This window comes from Dicentrarchus labrax, unplaced genomic scaffold (assembly GCF_905237075.1).
Source record: "Dicentrarchus labrax unplaced genomic scaffold, dlabrax2021, whole genome shotgun sequence".
Lineage (NCBI taxonomy): Eukaryota > Metazoa > Chordata > Actinopteri > Moronidae > Dicentrarchus > Dicentrarchus labrax.
Window position 1 is genome coordinate 2,964,693 of NW_026136710.1, and position 20,958 is coordinate 2,985,650.

At 37.4% G+C, this 20,958-nt stretch overlaps 1 protein-coding gene across 6 annotated transcripts; it reads left to right on the forward strand.

Moving 5' to 3' along the window:
* The first annotated feature begins 1,321 nt into the window (after positions 1-1,321).
* Positions 1,322-19,932, forward strand: rilpl1 (Rab interacting lysosomal protein-like 1). Of its 6 annotated transcripts, XM_051411810.1 has the most exons (10): positions 1,322-1,891; positions 6,256-6,403; positions 8,652-8,770; positions 10,043-10,288; positions 10,626-10,802; positions 12,020-12,070; positions 12,190-12,344; positions 12,448-12,549; positions 14,977-15,064; positions 16,789-16,913. In XM_051411810.1, the coding sequence occupies exons 1-10, from the start codon at positions 1,604-1,606 to the stop codon at positions 16,792-16,794; spliced, it is 1,380 nt and encodes a 459-aa protein (XP_051267770.1). In that variant the 5' UTR covers positions 1,322-1,603; the 3' UTR covers positions 16,795-16,913. The 6 variants fall into 6 exon arrangements, with proteins under 6 accessions (XP_051267770.1, XP_051267769.1, XP_051267771.1 ...); XM_051411809.1 differs by lacking the exon at positions 14,977-15,064 and having other exon boundaries at positions 16,789-19,932; XM_051411811.1 differs by lacking the exon at positions 16,789-16,913 and having other exon boundaries at positions 14,977-15,070.
* The last annotated feature ends 1,026 nt before the right edge of the window (positions 19,933-20,958 follow it).

The following is a 20,958-nucleotide window of genomic DNA, read 5'->3' on the forward strand; positions in this document are numbered from 1 at the left end:
TCCTGCAGGGACCAAACAGGAGCTGCGGCAAGTTACAAGGATTATAGGAGGGAGAAACACCGGAACCTGATACCGTTACCTTCAAAATAAAAGCACAACACAGGTTGATTTGTGAGGTAACCTTCAGAGAAGCCTCCATGTTTGTAGATTAGTCTCATATCTTGGTTACTTGCAGCTAATTCAACCTTGTGGGGTCTAATGTGGCTGATAGAATATTATTTGGTTAATATGTGTTACATTAATGCACTTCCTTTTGTTTTTATCTTGCACATTGCAATGTTATTATACCTTTACATTTCCTGCAAACTGTACAGTTCTTCATTCATTTATTTAAATAGTTGGTCATATTTTACATATTGTCTCTGTTTTTATCTTTATATTTATGTACATGGCAACTAAACAGGGTTAAATCATTAAACATGGTCACTACATTTGTATTTGCAGTAATATTCATAACAACAATGAGAGTAAATAATAATAGTAATAATAATTAATATTAATAATAATATGTACAACCAGTCAACATAAATTGAACCTCAGCTGTAGAGGGAGTTCATACAGTAGTGTAGAAATAATCTGTTACAGGAAGGTATTTTATTTAGTATTATTTATTTGTTTATTTATTATTCAATAAATGATATATTGGTTGGATTATAATTAAATATAAAGCAACAGGGAATAAGAGACTTTATTGATCCCACAATCGCTTGTTAGAACACAACACAGTAAAATAATAAAGTAGACATTAAATACAAACAGAATAGAAAAATACAAACTATAATAACAGTTATATGTACACTATGTACACTGTTTTATATACAGATGTGATTGGTTGTGATTCATATATATATATATATGAATATATATATATATATATATAAAAGTATGATATACAGGTAGAATATAATCTTAGCAAGATGAAACAAGCTATGTATAAAGGATGTATATATATTTATATAATGTAATGTATAAAAGGTTTGTATAATATAATTTAACATGTGGATATATAATATGTATAAGTATGTGTAAGTAGGAGGTAATAGTATAATACAATGTCTATATACAGGAGTTTCTGTAAGGTACAATAAGATAGTAAGAATCTTAATGTATAATAATAAAAATAATAATTAAAAATAAAAAAATAATGCTATCCACCACTGGTAACTCATACATTTTTAATCTTAAAAGTAAATAGTTTAAAATATAATTTCTGTCATTAATAAACAGAAATTATAACAACAACAATCTTCAGTGCTGGTTTTATTTTGACAGGCGAATCTGTACCGGAAGTCCGCAGTTTTATTTTGTAGAACTTGACAATGGTGGTCAGTCGGGTTCGGGAGGGACAGACAGGAGAGACAGACAGGAGAGACAGACAGGACGCCGATGGGCCGATACATTCATCTCCAACTAATCGATTCACCTCCCGGTCGCAGCCGTTAACGATGGACCCGCGGTACTTCCGGCGTAATTTAACGCGGGAGAGTTTCGTTCACGGACTATAAAGCTTTAAAAAAAAAAAGGCGTCGGGAGTTTGTCGCTAACTTTAGCGGAGGAAGACGAGGAGGAGCGGGAGGAAGTTCGGTCCGTTGGCGGAGGAAACATGGAGGACTCCGGCTCGGCCCTGGAGAAGAATGTGGCGGACCTCACCGTGATGGACGTGTACGACATCGCCGCGGTGGTGGGCCAGGAGTTCGAGCGGATTATCGATCAGTACGGCTGCGAGGCTCTGTCCCGGCTCATGCCCAAGGTGGTTCGGGTTCTGGAGATCCTGGAGGTGATGGTGAGCCGGAACAGCATCAGTCCGGAGACCGAGGAGCTGCGGCTGGAGCTGGACAAGCTGCGGCTGGAGCGGATAGACCGGCTGGAGAAGGAGAAGAAGCACAGAAAGGTGGCAAACAAGTGATCAAGGCCCAATCGATCAATCAATCAATCGATCAATCGATCAATCAATCGATACTGCGCAGATTGCAGTTGTTTTGTTTACAAGTTGTTTGTTAAGACAACAAATAAACAGACAGAGAGTAACTGAGCCATAAAGTTACTGTATTCTGATTCATTACTTCAATAAAAGTATTAATACTGCTGTAAAAATACTCGATTACAATTAAAAACCTTCATTAAAATGATTAATTAAGTTTTATAAATATTATCTTAAAGTAAAAGTAGTCAGAGAGAAATATAATCAATAAATAATCAGACAGAGAGTGTAACTGAGCCATAAAGTTACTGTATTCTGATTTATTACTTCAATAAAAGTATTGATACTGCTGTAAAATACTCGATTACAATTAAAAACCTTCTTTTAAATGTTTATTTAATTTTTTTAAATATTTTTTTAAAGTAAAAGGGATTATATATATGGTCTGGCCTGTTCTGTTTTGTTTTTCTTTAGTATTATCGTGAATATCATTAAACCTTCTTTAATGATTATTAGTTTTATAAATATTATCTTGTGTGTCGAATATAATCTAATATCACGTACGCCTGTTCTGTTTCTGTCTTCTTGTTTGTCTGCTGTATCTATTAAACCTCTAATGATTTAGTGGTTGGGCGTACTGGTTCTTTCTACATTTGTGGTAATGTTTTCTTTACTACATTTATTGAATTACTTTGTACTTTGATCCGATTATTGTGAGAGTATAATCATAATAAACGGGTACTGGTAGTTCTGTCTGATTCATTCTCTAAAGTTTGATACTGTGTAAAATACTTGATTACATTAAAACCTTTTAAATGATTAATAAAGTTTTATAAATATTATCTTAGTAGTGTCGGATTATATAATATCGAGTGTCTGGCCTAGTTACTGTTCTGTTTATTACTTCATGTATTATACTGCTGTAATACTGATTTTAACGTCATTAAATGATTATAAGTGGTACTGGGTAACTGTGTTTTTATACTTTGTGGTAATGTTTTTTTACTACATTTATTGAATTACTTTGTACTTTGTCCGATTATTGTGCAGGAATCTATACGACGGGTAACTGAGCCATAAAGTTACTGTATTCTGATTTATTACTTCAATAAAAGTATTGATACTGCTGTAAAAATACTCGATTACAATTAAAAACCTTCATTAAAATGGTTAATTATTATAAGTATTATCGGGATAATGTATTTAAAGTATCAATAGTTAAAGTACTCAGAGAGAGGATGGAAAGTAACTAAGTACATTACTTTACTACATTTTGGAGGCAAATGTAATAAAGTATACTTTAAAGTAATTACCGCCTGTGAGATATACTGTATATACTGTTATATATATTATATAATTACATTATTATAGTAGTTTTCTCTTGTAGTTGGTTGAGGTAGAGCTAATTTATTTATTATTTTATATAGATCATTTATATTATTGATTAATCTGCTGATTATTCTCTTGATTTTGTTTTGGTTTTAAAACACAAATGACCGAAATCTCAAAATATGTCGATTTAAAGCCAAAAAAAACGTAGAAACTATAAAATATTTCACATTTTTCATGAAAAATTGCTTAAATAATTAATAAGTTTTAAAAACAGTATTGATTTTTGGGTTATTGACAAATCAACTAATGGATTAACTGACTTGATAAATAGATTAGAAGTCAAAAACAGACAATAAATTAATAAATCAAACCATTTAAACTCAAATTATTAACATTATTTTACGTCACACTTAAAATCTTTTGTTTATAAAACCTTTATTTGTAATTAAAATAGTAACTAAAGAGTAAAAAGTGATATATTGTCCTCTGAAATGAAGTAACTTGAGACAGATTTAGTTCCTGTTAGTTTAAATACAGCTGATGACGACAGATGGGGACATTTGTGTCTGACTCAGCAGGAAAATGTTATATTCGTCCAATGTGTGATTAGATTTCCAATTAGTCATCAAAATATGACAAAGATTTAAATAAAGCTTTCCATAAAACAGTCAGAAAACACCACAAAAGCAACTATATAAATACAGTGACTACACAGTACGACATAATCAGTGTTAGAGTACAATAAAATATTAATATTAGTATATTAGAGACCAAATACAGTCAGATTTAACACATCTGAGGGGTTCTGATACATCATTTTATATTAATTATTTGGAGTTGTCTTTAATATTTGCTGTTTGTATTAAATATCACATAAATTAGCTTCCTTATTCAGTTATTAAAATAAAATCATCTGAGAAGTTTGGAGAGGAAATGTCCCTTTAATTGACCCGTCATAAGCTCGACTGTGATTGGAGCACAGAGCCAAAAGGGGGCGGGGCTTAGGAAGAGTCAATTAAACTAAAAACATTACATCTGAAATGTGACAAGAAGCCTCAAACAGACTGTTTTGTGAAGAGAAATAAGTACAAAAGGTTTAATCTTTAACAGTGTTTTATATTTTATTATCATATATATAGAGTTAAACTGAGTCAGTCTGCTCGCTGCTATAAAAAAAAGTTTATGTGTAAGTCTCTCGTGACGGTGACCGAGCCGCGGTGAACGCAGTTTCACCGGTTCACTGATTAACTGTGTCTCATGAGCGCGATAAAGTGTTTGTGCCAGTTTACATGATCTTCACATGGATAACGTCACTTCTACAGCGAGTGATAAAATCCTTTAATGTGGAAAGTGTGGAGAGGACAGGACGGGGTCAACCACAAGTATCATAAAGTCCTTATTATATATACTTAGTGATTCAAGGTTCAGAGGTTTGAGTTGTCCACACTTGCTTTAAAAGTGGTGTTCAATAGAATAAGAGTGAAAATCTGAGTTTAAAAAAGAATAAGGGGAGAAAAAGAATAAGAATATTCACGTCTGAGAAGCTGGAAACAAATAATTTCCTGTAATTTTTACTTTAAAATGACTAAAAGTTACAGAAATTATGCAATTATTTAGATTTCAAGTGAATTAAATTCAACTTTATTCAACAGATTGGAGTTTAGTGTTCAACCACAAGTGTGTATATATATATATATAAGTTTAATAAATAGAATAAACAGTAAGAGGAAGATATTTATATATACAGTATAAACATGTGCAGCAGTTACTACAGAATAAAATATAGACAGTAGTATATATACAAATATAGTGAGATATACAGTGTGGACTGTCTATTGACTAACTGATGAATCGTTGCAGCTTTAAATATATAATAATAAGTATTAAAATGCTAAATTGTTCACTAATTCTTTCACTATATGAAAATGTAAATATGTCACAGCTGTAAAACAAACTATACAATAAAGTTTTGTTCAGATTTTAGGACACCGAAGTGAAATGTGGAGACCGTATAGTATTTTAATTAATCATCCAGAGAGTCTATATTAATGTAAATGATTATTATTATTATTGTTCTATAGACTCTCCTGCTCTCGCCTGGCTTTGTATAAACGAGGGATATTAATAATCTGAGCTCTTCACGGCTCCACAGACCAACAACAGGCGTCTCAAATCCTCACGTGTGAGACGGGATCAGAGTTCTTCGAGCACAATCGAGCTTTTCTCTCCGTGCAGACGGTGACAAATTAAAGGACAAACGTAGATAAACCAGAGGAGCAACAGAACGAATGCTGATGTTTCTACACGAAGGGTGACCGAGTGAATCATGTTCATCCTCTGAGGAACGTCCAGAGGTGGAAGAAATAGTCTTTTTAATCATCAAAATGTACTTAAAGTATTACATTAAAAGTACTCTAGTGCAGTTAAATTATATGTGGTGTATATATATTATTATTATTACTGATGAATAAAGCTGTAGAGGTTGTTTAATCAACAGAAATGCATCATATTCTATAAGATCATCATATGTTTGTCTTCTGAGAACCGCGGTTATCTCTAAAAAGTCAGAAAAACAGCCTGTTTTCAGGTTGTTACGATGCTTTTTCCAGATAATCCAAGAAGGTTTTTTTAAATAGTTTATTTAACGTAAGATGTAGGATAATTTTCTTAGCACATAAAGGAACATTTCATCCTGCTGTCAGATAAATGTAGTTGAGTAAAAAGTACATTATTTGCCTCTGAGATGTGGTGGAGTAAAAGTTTAAAGCTGCATCAAATGATACAATGGAAATCCTCAAGTAAAGTACTTTAAATTTGTAGTATTTGTAGTATAAAAGTATTTAGTTAATGTACTTAAATTCCTGCCCCGGGACTGTCTGTGCAATATTTCACAGCAATACATCAGTTAGTAAGAGGAAGTCATCTTAATGTGGCCATATATGTATAATAATGCATAATAATGTATATTAGTGTATAATAATGTATAATAATGTCCTTTACAGGAGCTGGAGCTGGTGGAGGACGTCTGGAGAGGAGAAGCTCAGGACCTGCTCACCCAGATCGCTCAGTTGCAGGAGGAGAACAAAAGCCTCCTGACCAACATGTCCATCAAAGACCCCATGAGTGAGGAAGACCTGCAGAGGCATGAAGGTGAGGACGTCTGGTCAAAACACACACAGACACACACTAGGGCTGCTCGATTATGGAAAAAATCATAATCACGATTATTTGGGTCAAAATTGAAATCACGATTATTCAAATGATTATTTTTTTAGACTTCAGAAACACGCTGCATTTATTGGACATTTGTCAAAAACACTTTGCAAGGAAGTCCTCAGTTACACTTTCCTTTCCCCATAAACATTTGTAAGTCTCCTTTTTACATTGACAGTCATAGTGCACTCTTGCAGTCTCTACAAAAAGTTAACTTCAATAAAATAACACACAAAAGATAAGTCATAGAAAAACAATCTGTGTTCTCAAATTTTAGTGCACTGCCACAACATTTGAAATTACCCAGTGTTTCCTCTATGTTGATGCCCGCCGCTGTTAAATTTCTGCCGCCACGGTATCGGAAATGGGGCAGACGCACAATGTAGTCCCGGTTGCCTTTTAAATGATCCTGCCGACATAATGCACCCCCGCTGGCTGCCGCTCACATTGCAGTTTAACAACAAGTAGAACTATTCAGAGGTTATTGGGGCTGTCCAGTTTAACTCCACCTACTGTTGTGTTGATGGAGCTTATTGTCAAAACGTTCGCTTTCTTCCAAGTCGACTATTAAACTAACAGCTCCACCAAAAACGTCCCCGCGGTGGGTCCGTTTTAATTGGACAACGTTCAACTTGTCAGTTCACAGCTCAACGTCCTGATATCAAACATCTGGAAACATTAAAACGGTAAATATATTTGTTTGTGTCGCAGCAAAGTTTCACTTCTGTTTCATACGTAAAACGTTTGCCGGCGTGAAGGGACAGGACGGGGGGGGCTGCTGAGAAATCCTAGAGAAAACACTGATTACCTGTTACTGTTACGCGTTACCTCTTCCAATGAAAACAACGTGACTGACTCAGGTGCAGTGCATGCTGTGGGGGAGGGATGGAAATACGCAGACTGTGGCTGTGTACTCAGCTTTTTTCTATACAACGTTGCACAACAGAAAATGCAAAGAAAATCGTTTCCCCCCGATTTTATTACTTTTGAGATCGTTTGGCCCCCAAATCGTAATCATGATCAATTTTCGATTAATTGAGCAGCCTTAACACACACAGACACACACACACACACACACACACACACACACACACACACACACACACACACACACACAGCAGGGGTTCGTTCAATTTATAGGCTGGAAATTATAACGTGTGACTTCAATTAGTATATATAAATATGTATTTTAGGGCCACAGTGGGGCTTTTTGAGGGGAAGCATGTTTCATAAATATCCTATAATATGGAAAGTTGTTGTTGTTAAAGGAATAGTTTGATATTTTGGGTAATATTCTTCAGATAATTAGTCATTTCAGTCATTTTTAAGCAACAAAACCTCCAAACTTACTCTTGTTTAAGCTTCTATAATGTGAGGATTTGCTAATTTTCTTAGTTTTTTTTTGTTTTTGGACATTTAAAGAGTCGCTTTCGGTTCTGGGAAACACTGCTGGACATTGTTTCATTATTTTCTGACATTTTAATAACCAATAACAGAACGATTAATCAATCAGCAGATTAATCGATAGTGAAAATGACTGTTAGTTGCAGCCCTGATATACGTATTCTCCTATCTTGCCCAGAGTAAGGTTGAGAAGATTGATACCACTATTCATGTCTGTGCGGTACATATCAACCTAGAGCCAGCGGTTAGCTTAGCTTAGCATAAAGACTGGAAACAGGTGGAAACTGCTAGCCTGGCTCCGTCCGAAGGTCAGAAAATCTGCCTACACGCACCTCTAAAGCTCACTAATTAACACGTTATATCTCTGGGGTGTTCAGAAAACCTTCACTGACACTCGCTGCTTCTTTCTCTATGTCTGTTATACACACACACACACACACACACACACACACACACACACACACAAAGGAAGCCTTCTCTTGTGTCTGACGGCGAGCCAGTCTTGTCTCTGCATCAGAGGCTCTCTCGTGGTTTCACACAGAGGCCACAGTCACCCAGACACACTGTGGACAGACCAGCCTCAGTGTACAAGCACACCTGCTCTCTCACACACACACACACACACACACACACACACACACAGGGGTCTCCTCTGTACAACTCTGACCTTCCTCTCCCAATAAAAACAGATCATAAAGAATGCAAACTGATTAAAATCTACTGTTTTTTGTTCTGTTCTGTGCGTTCCCTCCCTTCGCTGTCTCCCCTCCGCGGTCTCCAGGTATGACGGAGAGAGAGAGGCAGGTGATGAAGAAGCTCAAAGAAGTGGTGGACAAGCAGAGGGACGAGATTCGAGCCAAGGACCGAGAGCTCACACTGAAGAGCGAGGACATAGAAGCAGTAAGGCGACAGACTCACAGGCTAGATACATGTTCTCCCACTGGTTATCTCATTATCTGAAGTAGCTGTATCTGCATGTAGGAGGTTATTTAGGCAAAAAATAATAATAATTCTCTGGTTCCAAGTGTGAATATTTGCTGTTTTTCTTGGTAATTTATGACTTTTATGAGCTAATTTGAGCCAATTGAAGATCATTTGAGTGATCTGGGTGATTTTTCGAACGGCTTTTTTATCAATATTATTTAGTTTATTTTAAAAAACAATTAAAAAAATCTTACAAAATGCTGAATAATGATACTAATAAAAACAAAATATCCTAAAATCATCCTGAATCCTGAACAACAAAAACAAAAACTGTACCCCTTTATTTAAACATAACATAGACTAAACATATAATCGAGAAATTAATCAGTAATTAGTTATCAAAATAATAATAATGAATGTGGTTTGTTGTTGACCTGAACGAGTGCTTATCACAGCCTCATGTTATTTTTAGCTGCAGCTGATTGCAGGAGAAACCTCTTCGGTCAAGTTAACTGTATTTCCTGCAGACAAACAACTAACATTCACAGGAAAAACACGAGTGGAACTAATAACGTTAACAGTGGCTGTAATCCATTCAGGTGACAGTTCCAGGTTCCTGATACGGTGCAGGTCGGGTCACTGTTACTGGGACACTTAAAGCTGTCGTACTGGGACCCTGGGACACCAGTTATGTTGTGTTAATGTTAATAAAGTAATTATTGTACACATCAAAGTATGTTTGCAGGCCTTGAGGAGTTCTGCTGCAGGCCAGAATTAAAACTAGAAAAAACTTTAGAATAGATTTATTTCGAACATCAGCAAACATTTGCAACGAATTCTCAATAAACAAGATAAAAAATTATAATTATATGAATATTAAATGTCCAAAAAGGAGGACGAAGAAGTAAAATACTTACCTGGTCTGACCCCTTTTTCTTTAATCAATGAACTCTCGTCATTAATATTCAATCCGTCCATCATACACAACTTAAACTTAATTTAATATTGGTGCCTCTATATGACCTACATAACCAACCTTTACATTATTTTTAATGACAGCCACCGGGTCTGATTCCCCTTGAAATCAATGAAACAAGACGGCGGAAGCAGTACCACTTTTGTCCACAGGGGCCGCCAGAATCAAGTGTTTATAGACAAACAAAATGCAGCTTTAAAATAGTTGATTAATCCGAGTTTTTCAGCTGTTTTTTTTATACTATATATGTATATTGTTGTGTGTTTGTGCAGCTCCAGCAGCAGCAGTCTCGCCTTATGAAAATCAACCACGACCTGCGGCACAAGATCTCCGTGGTGGAGGCGCAGGGGAAAGCGCTGATCGAACAGAAGGTGGAACTGGAGGCCAGCGCTCAGGCGCGGGGGCAGGAAGTCACGGCCCTCCGGCAGGAAGTGACGCGCTTGAGGGAGCGACTTCAAGGTGACCTGCCCGCCCAGAACCCAGAGGAAGCCCCACCTCAGCCCCCCTCACCTGCAGAGGTAACAGGAAAACAAGAGCTACATGTGAGGGTGTGGCCAAAAGTTATTTAAATGAAAAAAAAAATCTGTGTTTAATGTTTCTTGTTTTAACTTTAATGGCATCCTGTTAGCTCAGTATAAGCAGAGTGCATTGTGGGTTTAAAATCTGGTCTATTTCCCCTCTTTCTCTCTCAATCTTGCTTTATTGTGTCTTATCTTAAAAGGCAAAACAAAGTCTTTAAAAAAGGAAATTCACTTGTTCGCTTTCTTGCCGAGAGTCTGATCGACAGTATGAAACTACAGCCAGGAGACGGACTGCTTTGTAAACGGGTAATAAAGTGTGTTTTACTCCCACCAGCGTGGTAAAGCTGCTACAGTTGTGGTGGGGGCTGAGGGCTGGTCAGACACACCTGACCCCTCTGAGCTGATGCTGGGTGGGTTTGACCCTCCCCCGCGGCCCCAGCCTGGTTCCCTCAGCCCAGAGGGACACGAGGATGGGGATGAGGAGGCTGAGGACGAGGCAGTGTTGCTCTGGGTAATACAGAAGTGCTAGCTAGAAAAACCAGAGTGGTGTGATTGTCCCGACTCCTAACTCCAAAACCTGCACCCCCCCCGCCCCCCTTCCCTCCCTCCCAGAAGGTCAACCATATCGGTAGCAACGACACACAAAGCTAGTGGACTAACACTTGCGTGACCCATGAGAAGTGCTGATTTGGCTTTGGCATGGGTGTTCAAGAACTAACAGAGTGTCAGTCGGATTTGTCGCTCCAACTGGGTGAGACTTTCTGGATGACTGCACCGATGACCTTTTTCTAAATATAGATCAGTTCCACAGCTCAGCCTCTAACAGCACTTGAAGTTGTCCTTTTAATGCACCGTGATCCTGAAACACTCACAATAGAAAATGGTTTGTTTTTAAAGTCCAACTGAAATGAAAATTGCACGCTACAGAATCATTTTCCTGCTCTGGAAATCACACAATGCTCTGAGAAAATGTGGAAAACGTGATGAAAATATGGTGTTTACTACGATGTTTGTATGTCACATCTTCTGTTTTCATCAATACACCAGCTTCTACCTCAACAGAGCGTGAAAACATTTCAAATTTTCAGCGTTTCCACTTCAGAATTTGGGATTAAATTCAGTTTTTATTGGGATTTTTGCAGGAATAAACTACAACTGCCTTTTAAAAATGTGCCATAAAGGAACAAAAACATGTATTTTCATAAAGAAGTGAGACCTGGGCACTGACACCACTGGACCCAGAAACAGTAACATACACATACATAACAGTAGGCGTGTTAAAAACCACAGAAACATACTAATACTCACTTTATCCCTCCAGAATTAATTAGTTTGGAACATCTGACGACTAACTATTCTACCTTGGAGAGAGAGTCTTATTTCCTCCAGCTTAAGAAAGTAAAACGTCTAAAAGTCGCCTTCTTATCTAACTTAAAAACATGAAGTAGTTTTGTCGATCGAGACACCAAACACATGTTCGCGGGAGCACTGCTAACGATTTCAGTTGGACTTTAACATTGTTTGTAGGATACAACATATTAATTAAGGTCTGCATGTGTTGTCGACGTCTTTCAGGTGTTTGTTTTTACCTGACAGTGAATGTCTCTGGTTGTGTGCTGAGTGAAAAAATAAAGTAGAGTTTGTAGCTTAAAGGGAGGAGGGAAGGGCGAACAAATGTATTGGAACAAAGCCCTGATGTCTGACTTAGAGTTCACCGTTTGCCACCAGGAGGCGATGTGCGATGAGGACATGCCTGCTGTGTTCCAATATTTTACCAAGGTATCCTCACTTCCTTCCCCGCCTTCCTTCCTTCCTTCCTTCCTTCCTTCCTGCTTTCCTTCCTTCCTTCCTTCTCTCCGGTATTGTTTCCTCTCTGTGATGCATCCGTCTCTCGGCAGGAGGCGTTGTGCGAGGAGGAGGCGGGAGGCCTGGACCTAAAGGACCCCAACCGGCCCCGGTTCACCCTGCAGGAGCTGAGGGACGTCCTCCACGAGAGGAACGAGCTCAAGGCCAAAGTCTTCCTGCTGCAGGAGGAGCTGGCGTACTACAAAAGGTGCTCGGGGGGGGGGGCGCACACGCTTCAATATGAGGGGATACGTTCCCATAACGGCGTCATTACGGATACGTGTATAATTTACGATAGTCTGTTTTTGCAGTGATGAGACAGAAGACGAGATTACTCCCAGTCCTTCTCCCTCGCCTGAACTGAGGTCTCGCTCCCGTTCTTCTGCTCAGCCGGAGTCAGGAATCAAACGCCTGTATGTGCCCAGCGAACACACTCACTCACTCACATACATCTGCTCACGAAAAGCCCCGCTAAACCCCCCCCCTCATCCACTCTGAGATTAAAGTCATGAAAATACTCAATCACACTGCTTTGCATGGCGAATGGCACGCTCAAACATTTACATAGTACTCCTCAAGGAACATGCAAATTTAAATCTTGGCTCAAGCTCAAGAGGTGACGTCTCTTCGCCAGCAGAACCACACACACACACACACACACACACACACACACACACACACACACACACACACACACACACACACTCGCTCTGTGTCCGGGTGTCCATTTTGAGACGTAGTTGTAGTGGATGAATTCATATTGAGTTATTAACAACGTGAAAACCGCTCAGCAAAATGTAAGAGAAACACAGTAACGCAGCAGTTGTGTTTCAGGCTGTATCCACTAAAAGAAAAAGAAAAAACCTTCAGCGATTATAACTGGAAACAGCTCGTGCATACGCCCGCTTCCTGTGTTTGTTTGGCCGGTAGGAACAAAGCGAAAGATAACACAGCAGCCAACTGAATATGTCACATTCTTCTGTTTCAGCATGCTGCTCTCTGGCCGTGATGATCACAAGCGTCTTTAAATCACAACCTGTTGATTTTTAAACAATATGTCTGTTGAGATTTTCCTTTTCTCCTCCACAATGAAATATACAAATAGGTACACAACTGAAGATATCTTCACCACCATTGAATCTGTACAATCAGTCAATACATATATCATTGGACCCAATCCCCCACCCCCCAAAAAGTCCAAAATAGACGACAAAAACAAAAACTTTATTGCCTTTTAATTGAATTAAAAGACAGTAAAATGATAACAATTCACAGTTTTGAGGTAGAAGAGATGGATAGAGATATTAACAGGAAGGGTTACAGCATTTATCAAAAACTAGTTCCTGAGATTAAACACAATCTTTTATGAGAAAAGTTCTTAAAGCCACAAAAATCCTCACTTTTCCAGCGACAACAACATTTATTAGCTGCAGTTAGAGCTGAAGTGAATACCTCCCCTCATACTGACTGATGGCAGTCCAGATGTAATCATGTTAAAATGATTAATGAAAATGTTTTTTTTTTGTGCCATCATTGGAGCTTTTATTGTGGAAAGTGATTAGCGAATGGGGGTAAACTCCCGATAAGAAGCTTTATTTGTTAACCGACATTGTGACGTTCTGCTCTGATTAATTACTGCAGAGCGGATGTGATCAATCAGTCGGATTTAATCTCGTTACAAACGTAGTTACTGGACAGTCGGCCCACTTATTAAAGGACCAGTGTGTTAGGTTAGTGGTGAAGCTACAGACTGACCTGTAGATTAAAAACAGCTCATTTTAAGGTAACAAAAACACAATTATTCTTATATTTAGGTGATTTTACACTAATAAAAACATTCTTTATGAATATTATATTACAGTTCTGCCAATAGATCCTCCTCAATGTTACACACTGGACCTTTCAATAAGCCTAATGTTATATTTAAAATAAAAATATACTCATTTATTCTGATGTTAGCAGATGAATTGAGATTTCAGACACTATTTTTTAGCGTTAAATGATTTGTTTAGTATTTTAAATGTCACAAAATGTTTAAATTTAGTTGTTTAAATGTCAATAATTTCCCCTCATGACATCCCAGAACATCCTTAAATAACTTATTAAGATATTCAATTTACATTTTCAAGGATATAAAACAGAGAACGCTGCAAATCCTTTTATTTCCCGAAGCCCCAGTTCACGTCTTCATACAACTTGTTTTGTCTGACAATCAGTTAAAGTCTGTAAAAGATATTTAATTTACATTTTTTGAGGATGTAAAAGCAGGAAGCAGCAAATGTTTATTTATGTTTAAAAATGAAATTATATTACATTATAATTATAGACTAATTAATTATCAGTGTAGTCTCAAATGACTGTAACATATCAGCTAGTAGGTGAAACATTTTATTGTGAAATTTTAGGCAAAAAGTTTAAAAACACGTGTAAATATGCAGTATAAGAGCTTTAAACAGGGAAGTTCAGGGCTGACCTTGAGATCAGAGCGTGTGACGCAATAATCACATGATCGGTCACCTGACAGGGAGAAGCAGAAGAGAGAGAGGTTTAAGGATGCAGCTCCGGTCACGTCTAATAACTCTTTACGAGGTCGTGCTTAACAAGTGTGTGTGTGTGTGTGTGTGTGTGTGTGTGTGTGTGTGTGAGTGTGAGAGAGAGAGAGAGAGAGAGAGATTAACAAAGGCATGACTTTCATTTGGTTTTTGAGTTGTAAAGGTAACTTTCCATTTGGGTCAAACAGAGGTTGATGTGGTCCCTGTCTCCCCCCCCGTCCGCCCTCCCTTCCCTCCCCTCTCTCTTCCTGTTTGTGCTTGTGTGTCTTTACCCTCTCTGTGTAACAGGATCTTCACAGCCATTATGCCGATGGTGGCGGCTGGTTTGATCCCAGATGACCCCACTTTACAGCCAATCAGACGTCTCGTATCGCTTGTATGACTCTATATATGTGGTTGGCCTCGGAGTCTGTCACTTCCTCCGCTAACAGCTTCCCATCCCGTCTTGCATGTGCCCGGGGGGTTTGAGCCTTTGTAGTATTCTGATTGGCTGTTTGTGGGGCTATCTTACTCCTCATTGTCCAGCGGGGGTCCGATTGTGGATCTTAAAGAATCAGCCAGTCAGAATATGAACGTGTAGTCTGTTGTCGTCTCGTCTTTCCTCCCCCCCCCCAAAATATTAACAACTCGCTCACGTCTGTGCTCTAAACTCATTCAAATCATTTACAAACTAAAAGCGCTTTTAGCTCTAGTTAGTGATTTAAAGTTTGTAATAAACAGTGAAATCAACTCATGTTTCTTCTGACAGCAGCTGCACTGAGCAGTGAACGTAATAGAGCCCGACCGATACGGATACTGATTACCAATACGGCGCCCAGTAAAGTGTGTTTTTGAGCTGGAATTAAAACATATGTGGATTATACAGGAGTGGATCTGGAGTTCTACCCCAGTTTTGGGGTCAGATTGAACACAAGCATTTAGATTAATTTAAAAAATAACATTAAAATGAATTTTTAGGCTTAAATTCAGTGAAAAAATTTAACATATTTGGAAAAATAGCCAGAATAATGTCATGTTTTTGAGGTAAAATGTCTTCATTTGGGGCCTTTTCAAGCAAATATTGATATATGTGATTGTTTGTGATTAATATATATATATATATTTCCACCCAATGAATATTTAGCACCAGTATGACTCTACAAAGGTGCTCAGAAGCCTGTTTTCTTACACAATTAACATCATCAAACAATACTTAAGTTAAATATTCTACAACCAGTTGTAGTTGACGTTGCAGAGAGCTGCTTCTTCTCTCTCATTCTGTGCTGCTTGCCACAGTAATGTAACCCACAGCGCACTCTGCTGGAGAAACGTTACCACAATTACCACAAGCATTTTGTCTGCTTATATAGTGGGAAAAAAACATCATATTTTCTATATATATATCTTATTTTAAGCACATATCAGATAACATATACACTGATGCAGTAACTGTCTGTAATAGGCCATTGTGGACGGACATGTTGGTATATTGGCGGGCTCTATTACATGAGTTCTTTCCAGTTATAATCTTTTGAATGTTTGTGTTCTGCATTAATACCCAAACAAACTAGTAAAACATAACGTGACCTATGTTAATGTAAAAGGTGCTCTATGTAGCATATTGCATTAAATGTGATACAGTAGTATAATTTCAGTAAACATATTAATACGAATGATGAATGATAATGAATCCATAGCATTGGGCACTATGACACTTCTTCACTTCTACTGGGATATTCTGACTTACATATGCTGTCGTAAGCCAACACAGCACTAAAAAATGAACATTATTACTCATTTATTCAAAGAAATCGCCCAAAATGCATCATAATGGTTTTGAAAAGCTTAAAATTACCCTGTGAAGTCCTGGAGGGACTAGTTTACAGTAATTATACAAAGTAATCACAATTAATTTACTTAAAATAACAGTTTTAATGTACTGATGCTGTTAAATTACTGTTAACACTCTAATGCTGCTTTCCAATATTCACAGCACACACTACACACACGTAACAGTAAACCACCGTCACCTGACACCTCACTGACCCACTCATTAACTGGACATCCATTAAAGGTGTTACCTCCTGTCTCTCTCTCTCTCTCTCTCTCCCTCCCTCTCAGGTTTAGTTTCTTCTCGCGCGACAAGCAGCGGGGCTCGCAGAGGAGCGCGCAGTTCGACGACGGCCTCGGCTCGTGGGCGGGGAAGGACGACGTGTACACGGAACAAGCACAGGAGGCGCTACAGCACATGTAGTCATTGGAGAGGGACTTGTCAAAACTCCCCAAAAAAAACTCTGTAACACTCCCCACGTCCATCACTCGAGGCCGGCTTGTGAAGCGCTGGACTGCGCCACCAAAACCACCACTAGTGAGTCACGCTGCAGCTCAAACATCGTGTGCTTGAAGGTGAGAAGAGCCGAACCGAGAAAGAGGAGTGAACGGATCAACCTTGAAGTGAGGCGCCAGCTTTTAGGTTAAGATAATAAGTTTATTTAAAACAGCTGAGAATCCTACAGTGTATCTCAGAGAGTGATGGCACATACAGACTGAAAATATTTGGTGCCTGAGTTTTTTTTTTTTTATGGAATCTGTAGAGGAGAGGGTGAACTCCAAGTTGAAGGATGGAAAGTGGAAAGTTGATGCAAAACCAAGTGGATAACGGTATGTTGGACCAGAGTGGGTGAAAAGTACGACACCAGACGAAGGCTCGGGACGCAAACGTGTGCAAACTGTGTACAACATGATAAAAGATGAAGGTTTTATCGTACGATTCCCCTTAGAAACAAAACGCAAATGTCCCATCACCAGCACTGTGCAAACACTACACAGCTCTATGAGATCTAAAGAGTACGAGGCTCGGGTATGAAATGATGCCTAGAAGCACAAGTTTAAAAGCTGTGCCAGAGATAAAATATAATAATGCAATATGAAGAGTGTATGGAAGCTTATTTCTGCCAAGATAAGAAAAATAATTAATAAAGGGAGAGATTTAATAAAAAATAAAATCCTCACTTTAAGCCAAAATGATGAAATACTGAGTCAAACTTTAGATTTTATTGTATATAATAGTAATTCAAATATTTAATTTTAATTTTCACTTAGTAAGTGTGAATAATTTTAACTTATTAACACATGATCTTTACTTATCAAGTCAAAATTATGAGAAAATATGTAGATTTTTAATAATAATAGGTTTAGGCTAACTCATAGTTTTGATTTAATATCTCATAATTTTGTATGTTTTTAATTTATCATGCAGAAATGGGTTTCCATAAGTAAGTGAACACTAATACATGCAGTATTTGAACTCTGAACAGTGCCAAAGCCGCCACTGCACATCATAGATAAAATAATAAAACAACAACAGCAATTTCAGTATCACCAGCTGATCCAAAGCAATAAAATAAATATGATATATTAACAGTTGACCTGCTGCAGTTTATTAAAAGAAAGCTTGATTGTATCTATTTTATTAACTCCAGAAACCAGCTCCAGCTTTTTAAATACAGCTGAAACACTTTGATTTTATTTGATTTAACCCTTTAAGATCATGTTTAAAGGATAAATCTGTTGATATTCTGTACAGCGCTGACACAATATCAGATTTTAACAACACGATTATCCATCATGGCCATTTGAATTCTGTGTTTTGTCTCTTTCTTTTTTTTAGAAAATTACTGGATTATTCACACAGTATCAGTATTTCACTTTTAAATATCACAATTTTCATCAATATCTTGCGACACATCTAATTCCAATATAATTTTAATAATGTCAACAAATCCTGATAGATCTTAGTAGAGCTCCAACACACACACACACACACTGTAGTTTATTTATACACCGTCCTGCTGCCCCAGATACTCACTCGAGCGACAAATGTGGATTAATCCGCCGCTGAAAATAGTCCCACAACAAATGCACAATTTCCTCCTGGTGGGGGGGGGGTGGTTCACAGACGGGGTGCATTTATTGATTCGTTGACAATAAATAAAATGTAGAATAAGTAAGTAAAGCTTTATTTATATAGCACCTTTCTGACCCAGAGATCCAAAGTGCTTTACAAACAACAAATAAACATACAAACGTAGGGAGCATGTAAACACAAACGAAGGAAGATAAAACAAGAGGGAAAGAATAAATGAGAAGACGACAGATGAGGAAACAAACAAGGAGATCTATAAAAAGGCCTGTAGGTTTTGAATAACAATAAATAAGCTTTTATTTATTTATTATTTCTGGGGAATACACCGAGGGGTGAACCATCGTTTAGATTACATTAGGCAACAAACACACAGATATACAACTTAAACATTATAAAAAATAAAGGACACAAACATCAACATTAGTTAAAAAAAACTGATTCCTAATTAAAACAGTAAGTTCTGATTATCAGGGAATCCATATTTGAAGTTTATTCCAGTAACCTTTTAGTAATTATTAGGTGTGAAGATAAAGTCTTCATAGCAGATATCCACACGTAAACACAGGTCTGTTAAATAAAGTGTGTGCACGCTGACTTGTGCTTTTACGCATCATTTTATAAAAGGCCTCAAATCTTCTTCGTCACACTGCACAGAAGAAGAAAAGACGACGAATCCCGAAGCTGCTGAGGAAGTTTTAAACTCCAGTCTGGTTTCTAGAACGGTGAAAAACAAAGTGAATAAAGTGTCGAGTGCGGTTTACATGAAAAAAAAACAAAAAACACCACTTTAAACCAATTTAAAAAATGCTAATTGGTCGTCGCTGCTTCTGCTTCTTCAGCTTGAACTTCGTGCTTAACACCGACTGACGTCTTCACCCCTGAGAGGGAGAGACCGGGTGTGTTTTCTAACAGTAGTGCCACTTTATCTTCATTTATACTCGACCTCCTCCTCCTCCTCCTCCTCCTCCTCCCCCCAGGCGAGGTGGAATAAATGAATGTATAAACGAGGGGCTGTAATGAGTGCGTGTCAACGAGTGTTAACAGCGGCGACTCCTGTTTTACATATTCATATAATGGTATTTATTGCAGACGAGTTTCTAGAACTGCGTCCGGAAGTCGAGGGGATCCAGATGTTTTAGGCGTGAAAATACGGAGACATTTAATAAAAAAAATTTAAAAAAAAGGGAAATTTTAGTCAAACGCTCCAGTGCTTCCTCATTATTGAATTCAGTGTTGATCACCATCTCTCATGTGTTTCCCCCTCATTAAAATGGATATTTAAAAAGATCAGTGCTTTATTAAATGAGCTGTCTCCTCAGTAATAAAAACTCTGTAATGTTCGAGGTGTTTGTCTGTTTTTTTTTTTTTTTTATCATCACGACGTATTAAAGGAGTCAAACTGTAAAGAACTTACATCCTATACGATTAACAAGAAATACTGCAGCTTTCAGAATAAATAAGACTTATATACTCATATATTCTGTCCTAAGTAGAGTAAAATATTCAAATTTATTTAAAAGTATTTGGGTTTTAAGTCAGATTTTACTTTGGTTGTAAATACATTTGCAGAATTTCTCCCTCCTGTTGAATACACTTATTTTTCCTCATTTATTAAAGTAATTATTACCTATTTAAAATATGTACATTGGTTGGTTGATGATGGGGAAACGAGATCCTTAAAAAAGTGAGCGTACCTTCTGTAAAGGAGTCGGGGTCTTCAAATTACTGCTACTGTGAAGAAAAAACGAAAGCCTGTTCACCAAAATGCTTTTAATATTTGTCTCATTTATAAAGTATTCAACTCTGCATTGTTTTACTGATGAAGTTGTGATTTATCAAACGTATATCTCTTTAATTTACACACCAATCTGCTCTTCTCGTTGTGAATAGAGTCGCCATGGATCGTCATTTTTTTAAAAAGTAGATCCCCAGAACACACCTTTAGCCTTAGAGAAACATTCTTACTCGTACTTGAGATATTATCAGCTGAGGAAAGATAATTACTTATTGCCTAAAAAAAGTAAGAACTGTTGCAAGTAGTTTATTTCTTCTACTGTTATTTGTTATTTTTCCTTTAGTAATCTGCAACATTAAGATGATTAATATGTATTCTTTCACATTTTTACTGTATGAATGAACCTGAGAGACAGAGCTGTGGGAGGGAATTCCTTGTTAGACACCTGAACTAAAACATGTGTAATGCCCCTTTAAGTCTTTAAATCCATTTTAAAAAGACTGAATATCAGTGTGACCGTCGCTGAAATTAAGCTGAAATAGTCTCTTAATTTAACACATTTTAAAACCCTCGCTGCTGCAGCAAAGCAGACGTGAAGAGATTTTAATCGTTAACACATCAGCGCATTAAT

Excerpts from the sequence above, each read along its gene's own strand:
- rilpl1 (XM_051411809.1), top strand. The coding sequence starts at position 1,604 with ATGGAGGACTCCGGCTCGGCCCTGGAGAAGAATGTGGCGGACCTCACC. Across the intron at positions 8,771-10,042 it reads AGAGCGAGGACATAGAAGCA|CTCCAGCAGCAGCAGTCTCG; the intron begins GTAAGGCGACAG and ends GTGTTTGTGCAG. Across the intron at positions 10,289-10,625 it reads AGCCCCCCTCACCTGCAGAG|CGTGGTAAAGCTGCTACAGT; the intron begins GTAACAGGAAAA and ends TACTCCCACCAG.